The sequence below is a fragment of the Dendropsophus ebraccatus genome, chromosome 7, assembly GCF_027789765.1.
Source record: "Dendropsophus ebraccatus isolate aDenEbr1 chromosome 7, aDenEbr1.pat, whole genome shotgun sequence".
Classification (NCBI taxonomy): Eukaryota; Metazoa; Chordata; class Amphibia; order Anura; family Hylidae; genus Dendropsophus; species Dendropsophus ebraccatus.
The window spans coordinates 90,888,952-90,912,010 of record NC_091460.1 but is presented as its reverse complement, the minus strand read 5'-3'; the positions used below and the strand labels follow the sequence as shown (position 1 = coordinate 90,912,010).

At 44.8% G+C, this 23,059-nt stretch overlaps 1 protein-coding gene across 2 annotated transcripts in view; it reads right to left on the bottom strand.

Moving 5' to 3' along the window:
- NRTN (neurturin) overlaps window positions 1–23,059 on the bottom strand; it is a 161,395-nt gene that overhangs the window by 3,300 nt on the left and 135,036 nt on the right. For both annotated transcript variants that reach the window (XM_069976636.1, XM_069976634.1), the window contains one exon: window positions 22,584–22,806. In XM_069976636.1, coding sequence (XP_069832737.1) covers window positions 22,584–22,779 — 196 coding nt within the window. In that variant the 5' untranslated portion in view covers window positions 22,780–22,806. The remainder of the gene's footprint in view (window positions 1–22,583; window positions 22,807–23,059) is intronic.

Here is a 23,059-nt window from a genome sequence, read left to right as displayed (position 1 = left end):
TCCCATAGTCTGTACTATTCGGAAATGTACTTTATCGCCTGCGTAATGTCACATTTGGAATAAATATCTTGAAGAAATTCAAACATGTTTCCCTTTCTTTTACTATTTTGTCTTATAAAGATATTTTTTTCAAATGCATTACTCCTGATATTAAAATGGATTTAGTTTCAGTTTTTTTTTCTTTTTGCCTATTGTTCCAGGCAAAACTGCTCTAAAGCCATTCCAAGGCCCTAAATCACTCCATTAGATTTAGGGTTATTAATCAATGGCTTTTTCTGACCTTTTTCCTATATAAAGATGTAGCCAGTGCCACACACAGACGTGGCCTGACATCTCAGCACCAAGCAAGTGCCATACAGACACACATGAATGACTATTCAATACTAATTCAATTTTTGCACAGCTGTCATTTTGCACCTAAATAATGGCTGTTATTTAGGCGCAAAATGACAGCTGTAAAAAAAATGACTGGCTGTCTAGCGGCCAAAAAAAGAGGTTATGCGGTCATGGCCTTGGGCGATGTTCCCACAATGTATTTTGTAATGATTATTAAATTGTACATATTCAATATATAAGAGAGTATATAGAGATTGTCCATCATATATATCTACGGTTATATTCTAATATTTTTCAGATATCAGAGTATATAGAGCTGATATTGTCGCGAGCTGCTTAATCTTTCCCCCTTTAACAATGCATGGATAAAACATACCCCAGGGGTATGAGATTTTACTGTCATTCATTTGCATTTAATGTCCAGCTTTTTCAATGTCCACCTTCCTTTTGGTTTATTCTCTCTCTCTCTCTCTCTCTCAGCATTCACCACCTGTGTATATATATATATATGCCCTCTCTGGCTGTCCTCTCATATATTCCTCCCAATAGGTGTTTCATAGAGGCTCTTTCTATTAAGCACATTATGACACCCAATAACTTCTTATTGTAACTTTTCATGTAGCGTAATGGAGCCTTGTAATTCCTGTTATTGCTCTATTTACCAGCCCCTTCATCTCCTGGTGTCAACTTTACACCTCAATATGAAGATCTTACAAATACTTTATGCAAGTGCAATAAAAAAGTAGAATTTATTATGCAGGAAATATGCAGATCCAGTGCATAAAAATTATTAGCTTTCATTTATTATTCCCAGGTGTAACATAAAATTGCACTGTAAAATGACATCTGGGAATAGAGGAGCTGTGTGAAGTGGTTAACTCTTTGCCTGCCGATCTCTTTAAATAAATAAGAGGAAACATTTTAAAAGTAATTCTCTGTGGGCACGGATAAGTAAGAAGGAGTTAAAGGTCTGCATGTCAATAAGAAGGGTATGAGATCCTGATCAAAGGAAGACTGTTTCCTGCAATGCAGGAGAACATTCCCAAGTCCTTTAAATAAAAACACCAGGTAAGGCCGGGGGACCAGATACATGGAGATCAGGAGGTTGCGTCTAGGAGGTTGCAGAGTAATTTCATGGGGTTTACAACTTCAGGGGTCCAATTCCATCAAACTTATTTGTTACACCTTAAACATATTTGTCTAACACCATCAACAGCTTTGCAGACCACCCATCTACCTAGTCATATTTATTAAAGACCTCCTGTAATAGCTATATTATTCTACTATTTAATAACCTACTTGCTCCCTCATATACAAAACCCCATAAACCTCTGAGGGATACTATTGCTTTTTCCACTGCTTCCCTAGTTTGAGGAATTCACAGGTCGGAGTACAGAGGATATCACTATTGCCCATCCTCCTTGGGCATGTGTAGCGCTAGGACTCTAAATGGTTAAATATCTTCCTAGAAACAATGGGTCTGTACGTTTAAAGGAATTTTCTGGGGAAATATAACACTTTGCCTTCCCATGTCATAAATCAACAAAGATGCCCATACAGGGGTCCCCCGACATACGAATCCCCTGACATATGATGGGTTCAACTAATGATGGTCATGGTTAGTGAATACAGCATCAACTTAAAATGCTGCTCACATCAGTATATTGGCATTACTGGTCCCTTCTTTACAGACATCAGCACACACAGCAGGGACTCCAACCAGAGACTACACTGATAATAGCAGCTCTGCATTATCAATATGGGCTCCGTACTTCCTGGAGTTTAAGGACCTTCAGTGACATCATCAAACTTCTTTAAACCCCAGAAAGTACAGAACATGATCTACCAGGCCCGTGTCACCTAAATTTTATATACTGATTAGAGCCAGATATTAAAAGTTATTATTTTACTCTAATCTGTTTTTTATTTTCTTACTGTAATTTTTTATTTCACTTCTTGTACATTGTTATAGGGGCTGCCATATTGCCTGTGCTGTTCTTAACAGCAGTTAGTGATATAGACCACAATAGACAGACTCTGTCCCCTTGAGATGAAACATTACTGAGCGCCCTATGTGACCTTTGAAGAGGTCATTCCACAGGGATCTGCTATTGTCTCATCTATCTCCTTGTGTCACATGTCGCTGAAATGCTGTACAGATCAATTTAAGATCCTGTTACAAAAAACGATTACAGCGGATAATTGATTTGTGTAATGTAATGTTAAAAGACAACGATCAGTCAGCATGCATGATGTCGGCCGATCGTTGTTTTTCAACATGCCGCCTCTCCGTGTAAAGGAAGTGACGGCAGTGTGCTCGCTTGTTCTTTTGATTGGCCCATGTAATAGGGAGTTTAAAGCAGACTCCTCTTATCACCACAGACACATCAGGAAGTCTAACTTTAGTTAAAAGAGAACCAATCATGGCCGATTTTTTTTTTTAATAATAATGCTATTAATGCTATTTTCTGATACCTATAACGCTTATTTTTTTTGTCTTTGGGACTATGTGCTATGATCTTTACTGTCTATCAATACCTTATGGTGTTCAGACCGACCTACAGAAAAACGAAAAAATGCCAGTTTTACCGTAAAGTGCATTACGTAAACATGGAACCCCCCCAAAATTTGCGGTATCAATTTTATGGCAGATTGAAAGATGCCATTACAAAGTGCACCTGTTCCTGAAAACAAACAAGACCTGTAGGTAGAAAAATATAAGAGTTATAGGTGAGAAAGAAAAAACGAAAACTCAAAAGTGACAATTGACCCGGTCCTTAAAGAGCCACTGTCATATTTTTTTTTGCTGAAATCAATAGTCCAGGTGATTTTAAGAAAATTGTAATTGGGTTTATTAGGCGAATATGCCATCTGCATTCAAAAAGACTTTTCCCAGGTCCCTTCCCCCCCCTCCTATTTTCCATTTACTGCAAAATATCAGGAAATTGTGACTTATTGCATCAGACACAACCCTGCCTATTCTATAGACAGGGGAGGGGGGAGGAGGGAGAGGGGTATACCCGTCATGCGGCCGTTAAGGGGGATCAGAGAGGGCTCCCGACATAAGCCCTCTCTGCAGCCCGCGGTCCCCGGCTGCTATGTGCAGCCAGGGACTGCAGGTCTTAGCCGCCGCGGCCGATCGCCGTGGCCGGCTAATTAACTATTCAAATGCAGCTGTCAAAGATGACAGCTGCATTTGAATAGTGACTGTGCCCCTGTCCCTGGTGTCTAGATGCGATTGCGGAGGGGAGATCCGTTGTAATGAGCCGGCCGGGGCTCAGCGTCGGAATGACCCTGATCCCGGCTTGGCAATCCATGTTTGTGGTCTGCAGCAGACCATTATAATAGAGCACCGATCTGATGGATCGGTGCTCTGTTTTATACACAGGATTGATCTCAATGGGAGATTAGTGCTGTGTATATAGAAGTCCCCTAGGGGGATTCTAATTACTGTATGTGAAAACAAAATAAAGTGTTTTCATTAATAAATAACCCCCTCCCCTAATAAAAGTCCAAATCACCCCCTTTTCCCATTTTATAAATATAAATAAATAAATGAAAATGTTTACGTAATCACCCAAAATATTAATTTATTTAATACATGGTCCCTCACGATAAACGGCGCAGGCGCAAAAAAATTCCAACCTGCAAAATTGCGCATTTTTGGTCGCATCAAATCCAGAAATTGTAATCAAAAGCGATCAAAAAGTCACATATGCGCAATCAAGATACAGATAGAAAGTACAGATCATGGCGCAAAAAATGACACCTCACACAGCCCCATAGACCAAAGGATAAAAGTGCTATAGGCATGGGAATAGAGCGATTTTAAGGAACGTTTATTTTCTGTAAAAGGTTTTATTTTTTTACGAGCCATCAATTTATATAAAAGTTATACATATTACATATCGTTTTAATCGTACCAACTTGAGGAACATATATACCATGTCAGTTTTTCCATAGGACACACGGCGTAAAAACAAAGCCCCCCCAAAGAAAAAGTATTGCGTGGTTTTTTTTTTATTTCACTGCGCATATAATTTTTTTCTGGTTTTCGCAGCATATTTTATGCAAAAATTCAGCCTGTCATTGCAAAGTACAATTAGTGACGCAAAAAAATAAGGGCTCATGTGGGTCTGTAGGTGTAAAAATGCTACTGCTATGGCCTTATATACACAAGGAGGAAAAAACGAAAATTATCCCGGTCCTTAGGTGTTAAACAGCCGGGAGCTCCATGAAAGCCGTATTCAGAGGTCAGTGCTGACTGTCAGAGGAGATAGCCAGTAATGTAGCTGTTAATTAACTCTTTGTTGTCCTGTTTTGGTGCCTCATCTGCCTCCACCCCTCCCCTCTCCATACACAATGATGAAGACAAAAGGGAGAGCTTCAAACTGCTTTTTCGTGATAAAAATTTATTTTTCGGCTAATAAACCCAATTACAAAGTATCTTAAAATCGACTGTACTATTGATTTCTGCAAAAAAAATTTAAACCACAGTGACACTTTATGGCCATTTCAGGCTCTGTCCTTAAGGAGTTAAACAAAAAGTAATTTTTTGATGACACATTCCCTTAAAGGCACGGGGGATGACAGGCTCCCGACCCCTCCGTTAGAGCCCCCTATACTCACGCGATCCCGCCGGGTCCCACTTCTGGAGATGGTCGGGTCACGGAGACATCAGCCGCTGCAGCCCGGCGCGCGCGTTCCTCAGATGAGTCCAATGCTCATAGAGAATGACGGAGCTCTGGACTCTCCTGTCATTCTCTATGAGTGTTGGACTCATCTGAGGAGCGTGCGCGCCGGGCTTCGGGCGCCGATATCTCCGTGACCCGACCATCTCCAGAAGCGGGACCCGGCGGGATCACGTGAGTATAGGGGGGTCTAACTGGGGGGGGGGGGGGGGGGGTCAGGAGCCTGTCACCCCGTCACCGGGGGTGACAGGTCCTCTTTAAGGCTATTGTGAAGAGTAAGGGCATGTTCCCACTACGGAATATGCACAGAAATTTCAAGCGGAGGCTGTGTGGCAGACTCCACTTGAAGTTCCGCCTGTTCCATTGACTCAGTGATATTCTCAATCCGCTGTCCGGCAAAAGAATCGTCCTGTAAATTCTTTGGGTGGATGGCGGATTAAGCTTGAGACTACCATTGAGTCAATGGGACAGGTGGAACTTCAAGTGGAGTCCGCCATGCGTCCTCTGCTTGAAATTTCTGTGCAAAATTTGCAGTGGGAACATACCCTTACAGAAGAAGGAGGCAGCTGGACGGGAGACTTTCTTCTTCATGGTAATGTATCACTAGGGAGTGTCTGTCTGTCTGTCTGTGTGTGTGTGTCTGTGGATCTGTCTATGTTTGTCTGTGTCTAAAAAAAGTTTCTGTATGGTAAAAGCAACCCCTTTTTCTCCTGTTCCCAACTACAAGTCCCAGCATGTTGGATCTTCTAGACCTGCTGGGACTTGTAGTTATGCTGAAGCCATGTTCACAGTGTATTTTTGCCATCGTAAATGCCCATTTTACATGTGAGAAATGACTTCTCCTTCTGCCTGGTTCTAATAACTCTTGCTCTCTGCCCAGCCAATTACATGCTTACGTAGATTTTTATTTGTCAATAATAGTTATATAGATTTGTAAATTACTTCTTTATAAAAATATCCAGTCTTAAAGTACTTAGCTGCTGTATGTACTGCAGGAAGTGGTGTATTCTCTTCAGTGTGACACAGTGCTGTCTGCTGCCACCTCTGTCCATGTTAGCAGGAGCGGTCTTGGCATTTCTGGGGCCCCAAGCGAAGTTATGTCTGGGGCCCCCCCTCGACACGCACTCCACAACAATAGACCGGGGTGTGCTGCCCCCAGTAGTATATACCCCTTGTGCGCAGCCGCCACTAGTATATACCCCTTGTGTGCTTCCCCTCAGTAGTATATACCCCTTGTGTGCTTCCCCCAGTAGTGTATAGATGCCTGCGTGTTCCCCTAATTATATATAGCCCCCCCTGTGCTCCCCCAAAAGTATATAGACCCCCTGTGTGCTGTCCCAGTTGTATATAAACCCCCTGTGTGCTGCCACCAGTCGTATATACCCCGTGTGCTGCCCCCAGTTGCATATACCCCCTGTGTGCTCCCCCACTAGTATATAGACCCCCTGTGTGCTCCCCCACTTGTATATAGCTCCCCTGTGTGCTTCCTCAGTGGTATATAGCCCCCTGTGCGCTCCCCCACTTGGATATACCCTCCTGTGTGCTCCCCCACTTGGATATAGACCCCTGTGTGCTCCTCCAGTAGTATATAAACCCCCTGTGTGGTTCCCCTAGTAGTATATAGCCCCCCTGTGTGCTCCACCAGTATTATATAGATCCCTGTGTGCTCCCCCAGTAGTATATAGACCACTGTGTGCTCCTACAGCAGTATATATGCAATGACCCTGGCCCCTGGGGCCACTCCGCAGTGTAGATGGTACTAAGAGGCAGGAGCCGGGGCAGCTGTAGGGCATAGCGCTGTCACGGTGTAGGCACGAGGGTGATACAGCTGGAAAACGGGCTCCTGACCATGCGGGGATACTGGGTATGCGATTCTTCGCTGCACTTAGTCGGGGCACCGATTAACACACCAATGCCAGGGTTCAGTAACAACGGTGGTTACAATTTTATTGTAACGGTAGTAACCAATAGCAACAGTCTCTTCTGGATGCAACCGGGAATATAATAACCTTGTACGAGCAGAGTAAGGGTGGTGCTGCAATAGGCTGTTGGTGAAGCGTGCCGGATGATAAGAGTAGTGGTGACAATAGAGTAGAGATGCTGGGTACTTGCGGTAAATAACTTGAGTTGATGAGGAAGTTGAGGACTGGAACGACACCCAGATAAGAGGATACTCTTGGCACTTGAAGTAGGCGGAGAGCCAGTAACTGGAGCATCAGAGCACAGACCACTCTCCTAACAGGGGAGAGAGACTGCAGGGAACACACCTATTCCCTCTGAGGTAGGGAACAGGAACTGAGGGCTAGAGGAAGTCACATGGCAACCCCTGGCCAAAGCTCAACGGCCATTGGGGTTACCATGGTAACAGGGCACGGTCACGTGATCACCAGCCTTTGCATAACCACTATACAAAAATATGTGCACAAAGCAATATACAGGAAACCTGAGTATAACCATAGAACCTGAGAGTGGCAGGGGGAGACATGGCAAACAGTTGCAGTGGATATGCTTTCCAGAACAGGAATAGAGAGTCTGTTCTGGGACACTGCATAAAGACCCCTTGTGTGCTCCCCCAGTTATATATAGACCCCCTGTGTGCTGCCCCCAGTAGTAAATAGACCCCCTGTGTGCCCTACCAGTAGTATATAGACCCTCTGTGTGTTCCCCCAGTAGTATATAGACCCCCGTGTGTCCCGCCAGTAGTATATAGACCCCCTGTGTGCCCCGCCAGTAGTATATAGACCTCTGTGTGCTCCTCCAGTAGTATAGACCCCCTGTGTGCTGCCCCAGTAGTATATAAACCCCTGTGTGCCCCCCAGTTATATATAGACCCCCTGTGTGCTGCCTCAGCAGTATATAAACCCCTGTGTACCCCACCAGTAGTATAGACTCCTGTGTGTTCCCCCAGTAGTATATAGACCCCCTGTGTGCCCCACCAGTAGTATATAGACCCCTGTGTGTTCCCCCAGTAGTATATAGACCCCCTGTGTGCCCCACCAGTAGTATATAGACCCCTGTGTGCTACCCCAGTAGTATATAAACCCCCTGTGTGCTACCCCAGTAGTATATAGACCCCTTGTGTGCTCCCCCACTTGGATATAGACCTCTTGTGTGCTCCCCCAGTTGTATATAGACCCCATTCTGCTGCCCCAAGTAGTATATAGACCCCATTCTGCTGCCCCAAGTAGTATATAGACCCCCTGTGTGCTGACCCAAGTAGTATATAGACCCCTCTTTGAAGCCCCAGTAGTCTATAGCCCCCCTGTGTGCTCCCCCAGTTATATATAGCCCCCCCTGTGTCTTCCCCGTTATATAGCCCCACTGTGTGCTCCCCCCATTTATATGGACCCCTGCTGTGCGCTCCCCCAGTTACACAGGCCCCTGTGTGCTCCCCCTCCCATATAGTATATAACACAATAAAGCAAACACTTATACTCACCTGGGTCCGGGTGTCTCCTCTTCTCTTCACTTTTGTGGCCGCAAGGGTTTTCCCTGCGGTCATAAGAGGCCGCGCTCCCCTTGTCCTGGCATGGATGCTCCAGTGATGTCACTGGAGCACCGGCACCACAAGGACAGAGCGGCCACTTGTGACCGCAGGGAAAACACTTCCTGCGGCCACAAGAGTGACTGACAGGAAGGGAGCCAATGGCTCCCGCCCTGTCAGTGCTGCTGCATGTAACTGTGAGCGCTCATTACGAGTGCTCATAGTTACAGTTCAGATCACAGCAGCAGCGGCCCTGTCTAGCAGTCTTGAGCACAAAAGAAGAGCGGGGCATGGGGTCCCCCCTGGATGTTGGGGGCCCCAAGCGATTGCTTAAGGTGCTTGGTGCCAAAGACTGCTACTGCATGTTAGGAACTGTCTAAAGCAGCAGCAAATCTCCATAGAAAACCTCTCCTGCTCTGGACAGTTCCTGCCATGGACAGAGGTGGAAGCAGAAAGCAGTGTGTCAGACTGGAAAGAAAACACCACTTCCTACAGGACATACAGCAGCTGATAACTACTGGATGACTAGAAATTTTTATAACGAAGTACCAGAGTACCCCTCTTAAAAGAGGAACTATCAGCAGGTTAAACAAATGTAACCTGCTTTTATGTCCCTATTGCACATGGAGTGCTGAGGATAAAGGTATGTCTCTTACCGTCATCCTTGGTGACGTTCCCGTGCAGTTAGTTTTTAACTCCTCGCCTATCTGTGCCTCGCTGGCTGGCCCCCTCTAATGATAATCAATAGAGTGGGCCAGCAGAGCGCCATGGGGATGGGGCAGTGCTCCTAACAGTCTTACTAGATAAGGGTATGTGCACACTGAGCAATTCTAGCGGAATTCTGCCCGAATTCCGCCATAAAAAGCGGGCGGAATCCGCGTGGAATTCCGCCCGTGTAAATGCAACATTGCTCTTTCCATAGAGAACAATGGGATTTCCGACTGCCCGTGCACACAGAGTAAATTTCCGTCCGGAATTCCGCGCAGAATCCGCATTCCGCCCAAAGAATGTACATGTCAATTCTTTGGGTGGATTCCGCTAGAGGAATCTTATAGAAGTCAATGGGGTTTGAATTCTGCTGGTAATTCCGCTTGCATTCCACTTGATTTCCGCGCGGATTCCGCTCGAATTCCGCTCAAATTCCCCTCGAATTCCGCCAGAGCAGAATAGGCGAGGAATTTCAAGCAGAAATTTTTCAGCTACAATTCCTCGAGAATTGCTCAGTGTGCAAGGGCCCTCAAGGAGTAAGCGACTCACTGCACAATTATGGGGCAGAAGAATAATATCTTCATCCTCGGCACCTCCTGCTCAATAGGAAGCTATTAGCAGGTTACATTCATCTAACCTGCTGATAGTTTCTTTTTACTGTCCGGGACTTCATGTGTTTAGTCTCTTTTTTTATTTTTCACCAGCACAAGACTAAGAGCTGCCTTTATGAGTGAGGACCTGGATTTCTGGTAAGTATAGCTTTCTTTTACAGCATATAACAAAAAAAATGTACAGTATGTATATTGCAAACTTGCTTTATATCACATATACTGTTGATTTATACTTTGAAAGTTATAAGCGCAGGTACACTTTAAAGTGACTCTGTACCCACAATCTGTCCTCCCCAAAGCACTTGTACCTTCAGATAGCTGCTTTTAAACCTGGGGTCTGTTCCGCAGGTGATGCAGTTATTGTCCTAAAAAACTACTTTTAAACTTGCAGCCCTGTGCCAAACTGGCGTGGCCTAGAGTGTATGTGCATTACGCTGGCACAACCTCTCTGTCCCTCCTCCCCGCCCTCTTTATCATCAGGAATGCCCTAGGCAGGTATTCTCCTATTCATCTGCTGTGAGAAGACGGCACATGGGCTGGATCGTTAAGGTACCTGTGCAGTGTTCACTGCAGAGGAGAAGCAAAAATCCTCCCAGTGGCATTCTTAAAGGGGTTATCCAGCGCTACAAAAACATGGCCACTTTTCCCCCTACTGTTGTCTCCAGTTCAGGTGCGGTATGCAATTAAGCTCCATTTACTTCAATGGAACTGAGTTTCAAAGCCCCAGCCAAAGAGTAGGGGAAAATGGGCCATGTTTTTGTAGCGCTGGATAACCCCTTTAATGATGAAGAGGGTGGGGAGGAGGAACTGAGGGGTGGTGCAAAGTTACGGCACAGACACTCTAGGCCATGGCAGTTTGGCACAAGGCTGCAAGTTTAAAAGTTATTTTTTTAGGACAATAACTGCATCACCTGCCGAACCGACCCCAGGACAGATCTTGGATTAAAAGCAGCTATACGAAGGTACAAGCGGTTTGGGGTGGGCAGATTGTGGGTACAGAGTCCCTTTAAAGACCCTCTTACATAGGCTGCTTATTGGGTGAATGAGTGTTCGTATAAATGCTTGTTCCCAATAATTGTCCTGTGTAAAAGGCTCATTGATCAGGAGATGGATCTTCATTGTCTGATTGGATCTTTTGTGCAGCCAATAAAATCATTGTTATCGGCCTGTGTAAATGTGATGTACAACCCATAATTCTGCACAATCCATCCAGTCTTGTAAATGCTCTGTATACAAGTACTGATTACTAGATTATAATGACAGTAATATTATTATATGATTATGAAACTCAGTTTGCTTGAATTTTTCATATAATTTAAAGCAGAGGTCAGGTATCCCATATAACAGCTTATATTGTACTTATTCTTTTTAAGCAGTCAGTGTCCGGAGCTCCATTATCTTATCCAAGAAAAGTCTCCTCTGTATTGGAGGATTAGAGGACTTCCCGATCCCTCCCTCATGTTTTAGATTTCAGTTCTGTTTCACATTTACTGTTTTGCAAAAACAAAGACCAAAAAGGCCAAAAATAAACTCTTCAGTAACTTAAAAGAATCCTAGAATTGAGCTCTAAAACCCTACACAAAAGGCTGCACTCCCCAGGAGCTGCTTATTCCCATCATAGAATATACACTGTATACTATAGTAACGCTCATTGTGCTGTTGTTCTAGCAATGAAAAAGAACGGCTAACATATAGTCCACCTTTAAAAGTTCATCCCCTGCAGCTTTTAGTAACATTATTGCTTTGTGATTTTTGCAGCACATTAACCTTTTGTTCAAGGAACAAATATTTGTATTTCAGAAAATCTGCCTTTCATGTATAAAAGAGTAAAATAATAATAAAAGTGATATATAAAAGAGTTATAGAAAATAAAGGGGCCAGAAAGAGGTTGCAGTACATACAAATCTGTCTGCCCAAGTGCATAGGCAAATAATAAAAATATACAAAGAGAAAACATCCAGTAACCTATCAGCGTCATCTCTGCATTCAGCTACATATGTCTCTACTATAGTGAAAGTTCATAAAATAACAAGAAAATTTAAACCAGCGACAACAAAGTCCAATCACTCCTGTTGCACAATCACTAAATCATTACAGGCGTTTCTTTAGAGAGTACATACCAACAATACTTCACTGCCTTTCATCTTATACTCGTAAGGAAAGGACGACTGGCCCTTTACATGAAGTTACAGCCTGCTTTGCCTATGTGAATGTGAAGCACTTAATAAATGCAAGTGACATAAATAATCTGTTATACACAAACTGCACTTTTGTTCGTCACGGCTGATCGTTCCTGTGTTCTCTATGGGGAGGAGTAAACAACTCTTGCTGAAGCTTATCTCTCTCTAAAGAAAAGGGCAGGTCGTGATAGGAACCCTATCACCATCGACATCATCTAGATGACCCTATACACACTAGACTGACATGGGAATCTGCTTGTGGGTAAACCTCAAATGGTCACCAAATTGTTTTCTCATCATTTTCAAAAGTATGGAAAATCTCTTCCCAGAATAACATCTTGCATTAAAGCTGGGACTAGCCCAACCTTATGATACACTGACCCATGGGTAGTTGTAACACAATCAATTGTAGTTTGATATTCACATGTATCCCCATGTACACTAGTTACTGTGAAAGTGTCTGACTGACTGGGGGACTGATAAGGTTGGCCTTTACCAAAGTTACTACACTCCCTTAGTCCAGCAATGCAATAACATTTTTAACATCCACTGTCAATTCACACAGATGTTTATTTTCAAAAAGGCAACATCACATTGCATAGGTTCAGTAGTCACAGGACAGTTCATAGCAATATGACCTAACTCGTGGCAATGGAAACATCATATGGGACCTTAACTAAGTCCATAATTGTGCATTTTAGGCTTTCCTGAGCCAACAGTCCTATCATCCACACTCAAGGGGGGACATTTATTAAGTCCGACATACGTACATAAATCCCGTGCGCTCTGGTGCGCACAGCCGAAAACCTACGCCAGCTGAGGGCTGGAGTAGGTTTTCGGCGTATCTTTAAGTCCGCGCCCCCCGCATTGTTTTGCTTGCGGTCACAAGAGTCTGGCTCCGTCTTTCCCACGGCTGCTGCACGGCTGCCGGGGGTGTCGCGTCTTACCCCCGGCAGCGCGCGCATCCCAGAACTCCCTACGCGCCTTGGGCCCTGACTTCCGGTTTCCGGCGCGCAGGGAGTTCTGGGATGCGCGCGCTGCCGGGGATAAGACGCGACACCCCCGGCAGCCGCGCAGCAGCCGGGGACAGATCGAAGGAGTGAGGATCAACGTGGGAGCGCGATGTCAGGTGAGTTAAGTTTTGTTTTTTTATCAGCCTGTACGGGTGGGGGGAAAGGAGGGGGGCATCTATGAGGGTGGGGGGAAAGGAGGGGGGCATCTATGAGGGTGGGGGGAAAGGAGGGGGGCATCTATGAGGGTGGGGGGAAAGAGGGGGCCATCTATGAGGGTGGGGGGAAGGAGGGGGCCATCTATGAGGGTGGGGGGAAAGAGGGGGCCATCTATGAGGGTGGGGGGAAAGAGGGGGCCATCTATGAGGGTGGGGGGAAAGAGGGGGGCATCTATGAGGGTGGGGGGAAAGGAGGGGGGCATCTATGAGGGTGGGGGGGAAGGAGGGGGGCATCTATGAGGGTGGGGGGAAGAGGGGGGCATTTATGAGGGTGGGGGGAAAGAGGGGGCCATCTATGAGGGTGGGAGGAAGGAGGGGGCCATCTATGAGGGTGGGGGGAAAGAGGAGCCATCTATGAGGGTGGGGGGAAAGAGGGGCCATCTATGAGGGTGGGGGGAAAGAGGGGCCATCTATGAGGGTGGGGGGAAAGAGGGGGGCCATCTATGAGGGTGGGGGGGGGGAAGGGGACCATCTATAAGAGAGGGAGGAAGGGGACCATCTATAAAGGGGGGGAAAGGGGACCATCTATAAGGGAGGGGGGGAAAGGGGACCATCTATAAGGGAGGGGGGGAAAGGGGACCATCTATAAGGGAGGGGGGGAAGGGGACCATCTATAAGGGAGGGGGGGAAGGGGACCATCTATAAGGGAGGGGGGGGGAAGGGGACCATCTATAAGGGAGGGTGAGGAGAGAGGGGGCCATCTATAAGGGAGGGGGTAGAGGGGGCCATCTATAAGGGAGGGGGGAAAGGGGACCATCTATAAGGGAGGGGGGGAAAGGGGACCATCTATAAGGGAGGGGGGGAAGGGGACCATCTATAAGGGAGGGGGGGGGAGGGGACCATCTATAAGGGACGGTGGGGGGAGAGGGGGCCATCTATAAGGGAGGGTGAGGAGAGAGGGGGCCATCTATAAGGGAGGGGGTAGAGGGGGCCATCTATAAGGGAGGGGGTAGAGGGGGCCATCTATTTGGGGGGGCAACATAGGGGGAGAGGGAATACACAGAGGGGGGCATATATTATAATGAGGTCACATAGAGTCAGGGCTATCCAGTAAATGAGGGTGTAAAGGGGACAGTACAGATGTGCAGTGTGTAGAGAGATGGAGATGGTGTCAGAGTGTGGAGCCTAATATGTCTGTCTGGCAGATTCTGTGGATTCGTGGCTCGGAGAAGTTCTCATAACGGCCCAGGACGGATGGAGAAGATGATGAAAAGGAAAGAACTCCGATCAGAAAAGACGTCTCCTGTGAGTCACCTGATATAACTGCACTGTAATGTATATGGTGTATAGAGCCTGTGTAGAGCTGGGGCCACCTCTATATGACTGGATGAGGTGATTTAGTGTACTGGATTTGGTCAGTAACAATATGGTGGTGATTGTAGTGGTTGTGGTGTGGCAGTAATGTTTCCTCCCTATATACTGGTATTACTGGTAATATTGGTCTCAGTATACAGGATTTGGTCGGTAACAGTATGGCGGTAAAAGATAATATCTGTCTTGGTGTGTGTGTGTGTGTGTGTGTGTGTGTATATATATATATATATATATATATATATATATATATATATATACGAACTGGAGAGAATATTGGTGAGCGCAATACCTTATCCAGACTTGTGCTGCTTGGGGGCGACCTTCTCCGCCGGCGGTGCTGGCCGGGTTCTGGTGTGGTGTTTTTGGGTCTGGTCCTGTGGCATGGGGGTCGCAGGGCCGTCCCATGGCCCCCGTTCCCTGGCTGTGCACGCCTGCGGGGTTGGTGGCCACTGACTGGCACGGTGTGGACTTAGTGTAGGGACCCATGTGTATCAGATACCGGCACGAGGTACATGGGGCAGTATGGCTTGATCAATTCATACACAAAATTCTGATGTGTTTTTTATTTAGCCAAGCGGCACTAGTATCAGCCATAGGTGTGATGTGCAGCACTCTGTTTCTTCCCTGAGCTATATATATATATACATACAGTGGTACCTTGGTTTAAGAGTAACTTCGTTTAAGACCGTTTTGGTTTAAGAGCTCACAGTTTTTCAAAATTGTGACTTGGTTTAAGAGCATTGCTTTGGTTTAAGAACTTCCTGTATTGGGTGGGAGCGCGAGTGGAGAAGGGGCATGGCCTGCATAGCGGGGTCTACAGCACTGTACTCTAAACACCTTCCAAATCATAGCAGATCCCCTTCAGGCTGGGGCTTACATCAGGGGACAGGACTGTGGAGGTAATCTCTCCATAGCTGTAACCCCTCTCTCCCCAGACAGAGAGTGCTGCATGTATGTGCCCACATCTGCCCTGCTCAATCCTTCATGCTCCCTGCAGTCTCTGTCAGCCCTTGTGTTTCCCAACCTCTCCATTACTGTACAGTACAGAATAATAAATATATTTGGGGTGTGGAACAAATTGTCTGCATGATTTCTTATAGGAAAATTTGCTTTGGTTTAAGAGTGGATTTGGATTACAAGCACGGTCCTGGAACGAATTATGCTCATAATCCAAGGCACCACTGTGTGTATATATATATATATATATATATATATATATATATATATATACACACACACACACACACACACAACAATAGCATCACTTGGTCGTGAAAGGAGGGGGGGGGGGCCCAAGTTGGCCTCTCGCACCAGGGCCCAGGAGACATTAGCTACGCCCCTGGATGAAGGTTGATGCTGGGTGTCACTTAGCAGCTCTGCTGATGCAGAATATTGTTCCACAAGATTCAACAGGTCATCGGCTGTTTTAGGGTCACCATGGCTTACCCACTTCCTCAGGGCTGGGGATAGTGCCCGTAGGTACTGGTCCATGACAATCCATTGAACCACCTCAAGTACTGAAAAAAACTCTGGTTGTAGCCATTTTCTACTCATGAGGTCATACATCTGAGAATGTGGAGGTTTATCCGCTCTGTAAGCAGACTGGTGTATTCACTGGGCTCTGACAGCTATGGTTACATCCAACCTAGCCAGGATCTCTACTTTAAGTCCTGGACTTCCAGATCGAAATAGGCTTATTGCGCCTTTCCTGACAAAAATAGGGAGAGCAGGCCAGCCCAACGTACCGTGGGCCATGCTTCTCGCAGCGCAGTCCTTTCAAATGCAGTAAGGGATTCCTCCAAGTCATCCTCTGGTGTCAGCTTTTGCAAAAATTGGATCGCATGAAATGTTATTTGCTCTGCCTCTGGTGGTACCACAGGCAGGCTTGCCACATACTGTGCCACCTCAGCATCTGGCGGTCTTTATTTGAGGCCTCTATTAATGTTGTCAGCTGTGCCGGCAGCAAGCAGTTTGCTTATTGTTGGTCAGCATTTGCACACTGTTGTTCACTTGTTGCCTCCTGCTGGGCCGCAGTACTTTGCAACAAGGTCTGCATCACTTCCTCGATTTTCACAGATACTTTAACTTGTTGCCCTCACATCCTCCATCAATTGTGATATAAGTCATTGGGATCGCCTTTGCTGGGGTCAAAGGACACTGGTTCATCCAAATCAGGCAAACAGCATAAATAGGTGCAATCTGACATATAGTCAGGTTTATTGAGAAGGTTGCAAGCAGAAAATAAAACAAAACAACAGCAACAAAAGAAAATCCTTGCCTGCCTGGGACTTACTATACATTCATAGTGCAGCTAGAGAGCATCTCCCTGCCAGCTGACAAAACACTTAAGCAACCTTTGATATGCTGCGTTTACACGGAGCGATAATTCGCCCAATCGATCATTTAACGATTTTGAAGCAACAATTTGGTTTTTATAACGATCAGTGCTTAGACGAATAAATCGTTAGAAAAATCGTTTGAAAATTCGTAAGAAAAATCGTTATTGCGATAGTTTTTAAGATCGCTTAAGCCCATCTTTTACATAGGGTAAATCGGTGAAAGACAGTTTACACGAAGCGATCTGCGAATTTTCAGCGAACGATGAACAACGATTTAAGAACATGTTGATAGATCAAAATGAACGATTTCTCGCTCGTCAGTTGATCGTTTGCTGTGTTTACACGGTATGATTATCACTCAAATGTGATAGTTTATGCGAAAATTCGAGCGGTAATCGTTCCGTGTAAACGCAGCATTACTCATACCAATCTCTCACACAGACAGGCTTTCTGTGTCCCCAGCCAGAGAGATCTATCTGCCCTCCTTGCTTCCCTTAAAGGGGTTGTCCAGTGAAAATATTTTTCTTTCAAATTAACTGGGGTCAGAAAGTTATATACATTTGTAATTTAATACTATTTAAAAATGTCAAGTCTTCTCGTACTTATTAGGTACTATTTATCCTGCAGGAAATGTTGCTTTATTTTCAATCTGACACAGTGCTCTCTGCTGACATCTCTGGCCGAGACAGGAACTGTCCAGAGCAGGAAAGGTTTTCTGTGGGGATTCATAGAAAACCGAGACAGAGTTCCTGTCTTCCAGGTTATAATATTAATTGCACACCATGAAACAATTATCTTGCTATTTTCTTTATGTTCTTATTTTATTCCAATATGTATAAATAAAAAATGGCTCCACAATTAGGCACATGCATTCTTTGTATCACAATTTATCCATAAATCGTATACCATAGCGGACGTTTCGGTCTAGCACAACCTTTTTCAACTGGTATACATTGGTGGGTGGTAGAAAGCAAAGAATGCCATGTGTTTCAGATGTAACAGTCACGGCTGGAGCCGGAGCAGAGTTCCTGTCTTGGCCAGAGATATCAGCAGAGAGCACTGTGTCAGACAAAATAAAACAGCATTTCCTGCATGACATACAGTAGCTAATAAGTATGGGAAGACTAGAGATTTTTTAATAGAAGTAAATTACAAATCTATATAACTTTCTGACACCAGTTGATTTGAAAGAAAAAGATTTTCGCTAGACAACCCCTTTAAATAGCCGCTCTCTGAGCACCTTCATTTAAGGGGTACTCCAGCTAAAGAAAAAAAAAAAACAGCCGTAGAAGCAAATAGCATTTCTTACCTGTCTCACCAAGTTCTGAAACTACCAAAAATCGATTTGTTTTTAGGGCCTTAGTTCTGTAGATTCTGTCTGTACTGGAGCAATTGCTCAGTACTACAAGTTTCATAATTCATTGCTTTCCCTCAGCTGTTCATCACAGTCTTCCACCCTGCTTCCCCGCCCTAGGTTGTTGCAGAACATCTAGGCTGTGTTCACATATTGCAGTTTCAGCGCTGTATTCTCTACCTGTAACACCACACAGCACTGTATTCTCTCCCTGTAACACCACACAGCACTCTGTATTCTCTACCTGTAACACCACACAGCGCACTATATCCTCTACCTGTAACCCCACACAGCATGCTGTATTCTCTACCTGTAACACCATACAGCGCACTATATACTCTACCTGTAACCCCACACAGCATGCTGTATTCTCTACCTGTAACACCACACAGCACTCTGTATTCTCTACCTGTAACACCACACAGCGCACTATATCCTCTACCTGTAACCCCACACAGCATGCTGTATTCTCTACCTGTAACACCACACATCATGCTGTATTCTCTACCTGTAACACCACACAGTGCACTGTATTCTCTACCTGTAACACCACACAACACACTGTATTCTCTGCCTGTAACACCAAACAGCAGACTGTATTCTCTACCTGTAACACCACACAGCACTGTATTCTCTCCCTGTAACACCACACAGCACTCTGTATTCTCTACCTGTAACACCACACAGCACGCTGTATTCTCTACCTGTAATACCACACAGCACGCTGTATTCTCTACCTGTAACAGCACACAGCACGCTGTATTCTCTACCTGTAACACCACACAGCACACTGTATTCTCTACCTGTAACACCACACAGCACACTGTATTCTCTGCCTGTAACACCAAACAGCAGACTGTATTCTCTACTTGTAACACCACACAGCACGCTGTATTCTCTACCGGTAACACCACACAGTACACTGTATTCTCTACCGGTAACACCACACAGCACACTGTATTCTCTACCTGTAACACCACACAGCACATTGTATTCTCTACCTGTAACACCACACAGCACACTGTATTCTCTACCTGTAACAGCACACAGCACGCTGTATTCTCTACCTGTAACACCACACAGCACACTGTATTCTCTACCTGTAACACCACACAGCACACTGTATTCTCTGCCTGTAACACCAAACAGCAGACTGTATTCTCTACCTGTAACACCACACAGCACACTGTATTCTCTATCTGTAACACCACACAGCACACTGTATTCTCTACCTGTAACACCACACAGCACATTGTATTCTCTACCTGTAACAGTACAAAGCACACTGTATTCTCTGCCTGTAACACCACACAGCACACTGTATTCTCTACCTGTAACACCACACAGCACACTGTACTCTCTACCTGTAACACCACACAGCACACTGTATTCTCTGCCTGTAACACCACACAGCACACTGTATTCTCTACCTGTAACACCACACAACACGCTGTATTCTTTACCTGTAACACCACACAGCATGCTGTGTTCCCAAAAGATCTTTTTAAATTTAATTTTCTTCTCTCACACATATTATGATCAAGCATCATTTGTCTTTGAAGTTGAGCCCCACAATAAGGACTTTGTCGAATGTTATCTTTCATGGGATATACTGTTTATATACTGTTTATGCCTCATTTTTTGTCAAGGTGGGATTGGTAGTGCCATCTCTGATCCTCTGTACCGTTTAGCATCATTTTATTGCAGAAGTTCATCATTTTTGCATTAAAGATTCTGCAGTACTGCAATAAAACTCCAACATGTGTGAACATAGCCCTAATTTCACTGCAGACTTTTGCACAATGGGTGAAGTTGCAGCAGGGGGGTGGGAGCAGGGGCGTAGCTAGGATTCATGGGGCCTTATAGCAAAAAAACTGTACAGGCCCCCCACCTGCACAACAAAAAGCACACTGTATATAAACACACACACATGCGATGCCCTGGCCCCTAGGGGCCACTCCGCAGTATAGATGGTGCTAACAGGCAGGAACCGGGGCAGCTGTAGGATAATGTGGTCACGGTGTAGGCACGAGGATGATACAGCTGGAAACCGGGCTCCTGACCATGCGGGAATACTGGCATGCGATTCTTCGTTGTCCTTAGTCAGGGCACCAATTATCACACCAATGCCAAGGTTCAGAAACAACGGTAGTTGTATATTTATTGTAACGGTGGTAACTAGTAGCAACAGTCTCTCCGGATGCAACTGGGAATAAGGCAAACTTGAATAACGCAGAGTAATGGGTGATGCTGCAATAGGCTGTGAGAGTAGCATGCTGAATGATGGGAGTAGTAGTGAAACTGAAGCTGAGATGCTGGGTGGAATGAGACTTGAATGAAATACTTGCTGTTGATGATTAGAGAAGATGATGATGAGAGGAACTGAAGAATCGACACCCAGATGAGAATCTTGAAACTTGAGACAGGAACACAGCCAGTGGACTGGAGAAGCAGAGCACACGCAGGTCTCTCTCTTAGCAGGGAGAGAGGATGAACACACAACCTATCCCCTATGGGGCAGGAGATAGACTGAGGTAGAACAGGAAGTCACATGGTAACCCCAGCCAAAAGCTCGATGACCATTGGAGTTACCATGGAAGCAGGGCACAGTCACGTGACATTCAGCCATTGCATTATCACACCATTAGGCATATACAGAGAAATATACCTGAGAAGTACCATACTAGAACACTGGGGGGCGACATAATCCCATTAGACACTGATACCTGAATATACATGCAATAAATGAATGGAATAGCAGACCTGAATACTGAGAAGGGTAACACAATACACGCAGTTTGCAGTGGACCATAGCTTTCCAGAACAGAACTGGTTATAATAAAAGTGTGACCATAAGAAGGGCTGTTCTGGGACACTGCACACACACACACACAAAATCTCTTGTGGCAGAGCGAAGGAAACAATCGCTGCTTGCTCTGTCAGTCCACTACATTTAACTATAAGGGCCCATTAAGAGCCATTAAGGTTAAATACCAAGGTGCAGGAGCAAACTACCTTTTGCTTAACCCTTTATGTACTGAAGTGTGTAAGTGACATAAACCTCACCTACATGCTGCAGCCCAAAAAAGGGTTAAAAGCAGAAGAGAAGGAGATGGCTAGTGCACTGATAACCCCTGACCTCTGCATGGCTCAGGAGAACAGATTATCAGAACAGTGAAGCAGATTGCCTTGTCTTCTTCTTATTAACCCATTATTATGTTGCAGCGTGTAAATGAACTTTGGGTCATGTACACACAGCAGTACATAAGGGGTTAAGCAGAAGGCCACAGGTTAGCTCTTTTTTTTTTCCTGTGCATCCCCGGGCCCCCCTCCTGCAGGGGCCCCATAACAGCTGCCTACCCTGCCTCTATGGTGGCTACGCCTGTGGGTGGGAGATCTAGACCAGCCTCCTGTGACATCAGAAGATGATACATTGACATGGGGGAGAGAAGCTGGGGTCAATACAAGTTTTATAGTCCTTCTATTTTCCATTTCTTGTCAGTGGTGAATAGTAGGGATTAGCGAACCGGCTGAGGTTCGGGTTCGAATGAACCTGAACTATCGGCTTCTGATTCCCGCTGTCTGCCCGCTCCGTGGAGAGGGTGGATACAGCCAGAGGACTGCCTAGAAAACTTGGATACAGCCTATGGCTATATCCCAGTTTTCCAGGCAGTCGTCAGGCTGTATCCACCCTCTTCTCAGAATTTTTATAATTTTATGTTTTTATGTATTTATATGTTAACATCTATTCATCTGAGTTTTATTTTTTATTTTCCTTTTGTGTCCATACATTGAACCCATTTCAAGACGTCATTTATCATTTCCACTTTTATTTTTATTTTCTTCATTTTTCATTTTTTTTTTTTTTCTACCTTCATTTGTATTTTTTCATATCACACACCTTTTTTCTGGTACCAATTAACACTTTCCAGAATAGATTCTGTTTCTATCATTGTTATCATTCTGTGTATGTGTCTCCAATAAACTTGACCTCATTTTTATCATACTCACCTATCAAATTATATCTAATTCCTAAATTGACTAGAGGACCTTAACTCTTTTTACTTTTCTCATTACACATTTGGGGTATAGGATACTAAGGTTAACCTTGCCAAGGTAAGGGCAGTAGAACTCACACTACCCTCTTTTTGCACTTCTTTTGAACTTTCCACTTTAGACTATGCTATGTTCATTACTAAAGTACTGCAGAATGCTTTCCAGGAGAACTGATGGTCCAGCCGCCGCTCTGTACTAAATATTCATAAAAATCTGGTTTAATGCAGGTATAAACATGAAAGATCAACACACTTATAGGTAACTATAGAATTCTGCTCTTACATTGTGAAATCATTGGTGGCTTGCGTTCGGAAGCTCGTGGAAATCTCTGTGATCTCTTTGGTGTTGAACCCATGAGTGATCGGGAGGGGGGGGTGCTGGTTTTCCAGCTCTGGAAGAAGACTTCTGTAAAAACGAGTACGGACAACGCTGCACAGAGGAGTATCAAAGCGGGAGCTGTCCTCTTCCATACCTTCATCTTAAGGATGATCAAGGCATTGAGACGCTGCAAAACAACACAAGAAGGAAGTGCATGAAATAGTGGAGGAAAAACCACATAGACATGATAATAACCCGGCCTGACAATACAAATCAGAATTTACAGAAACACAAAGCTTACTATAAGGATTTTTAATATGTTGTGACTTTATAACATTTTATAAAGCTTTGATAAGATTTTTGCTTAATTTGTGGAAATTTTCAACAATAAGGTCAGTTTACAATTTTCTGTGTCATTTAACCATTTACTTCTTTAGGCT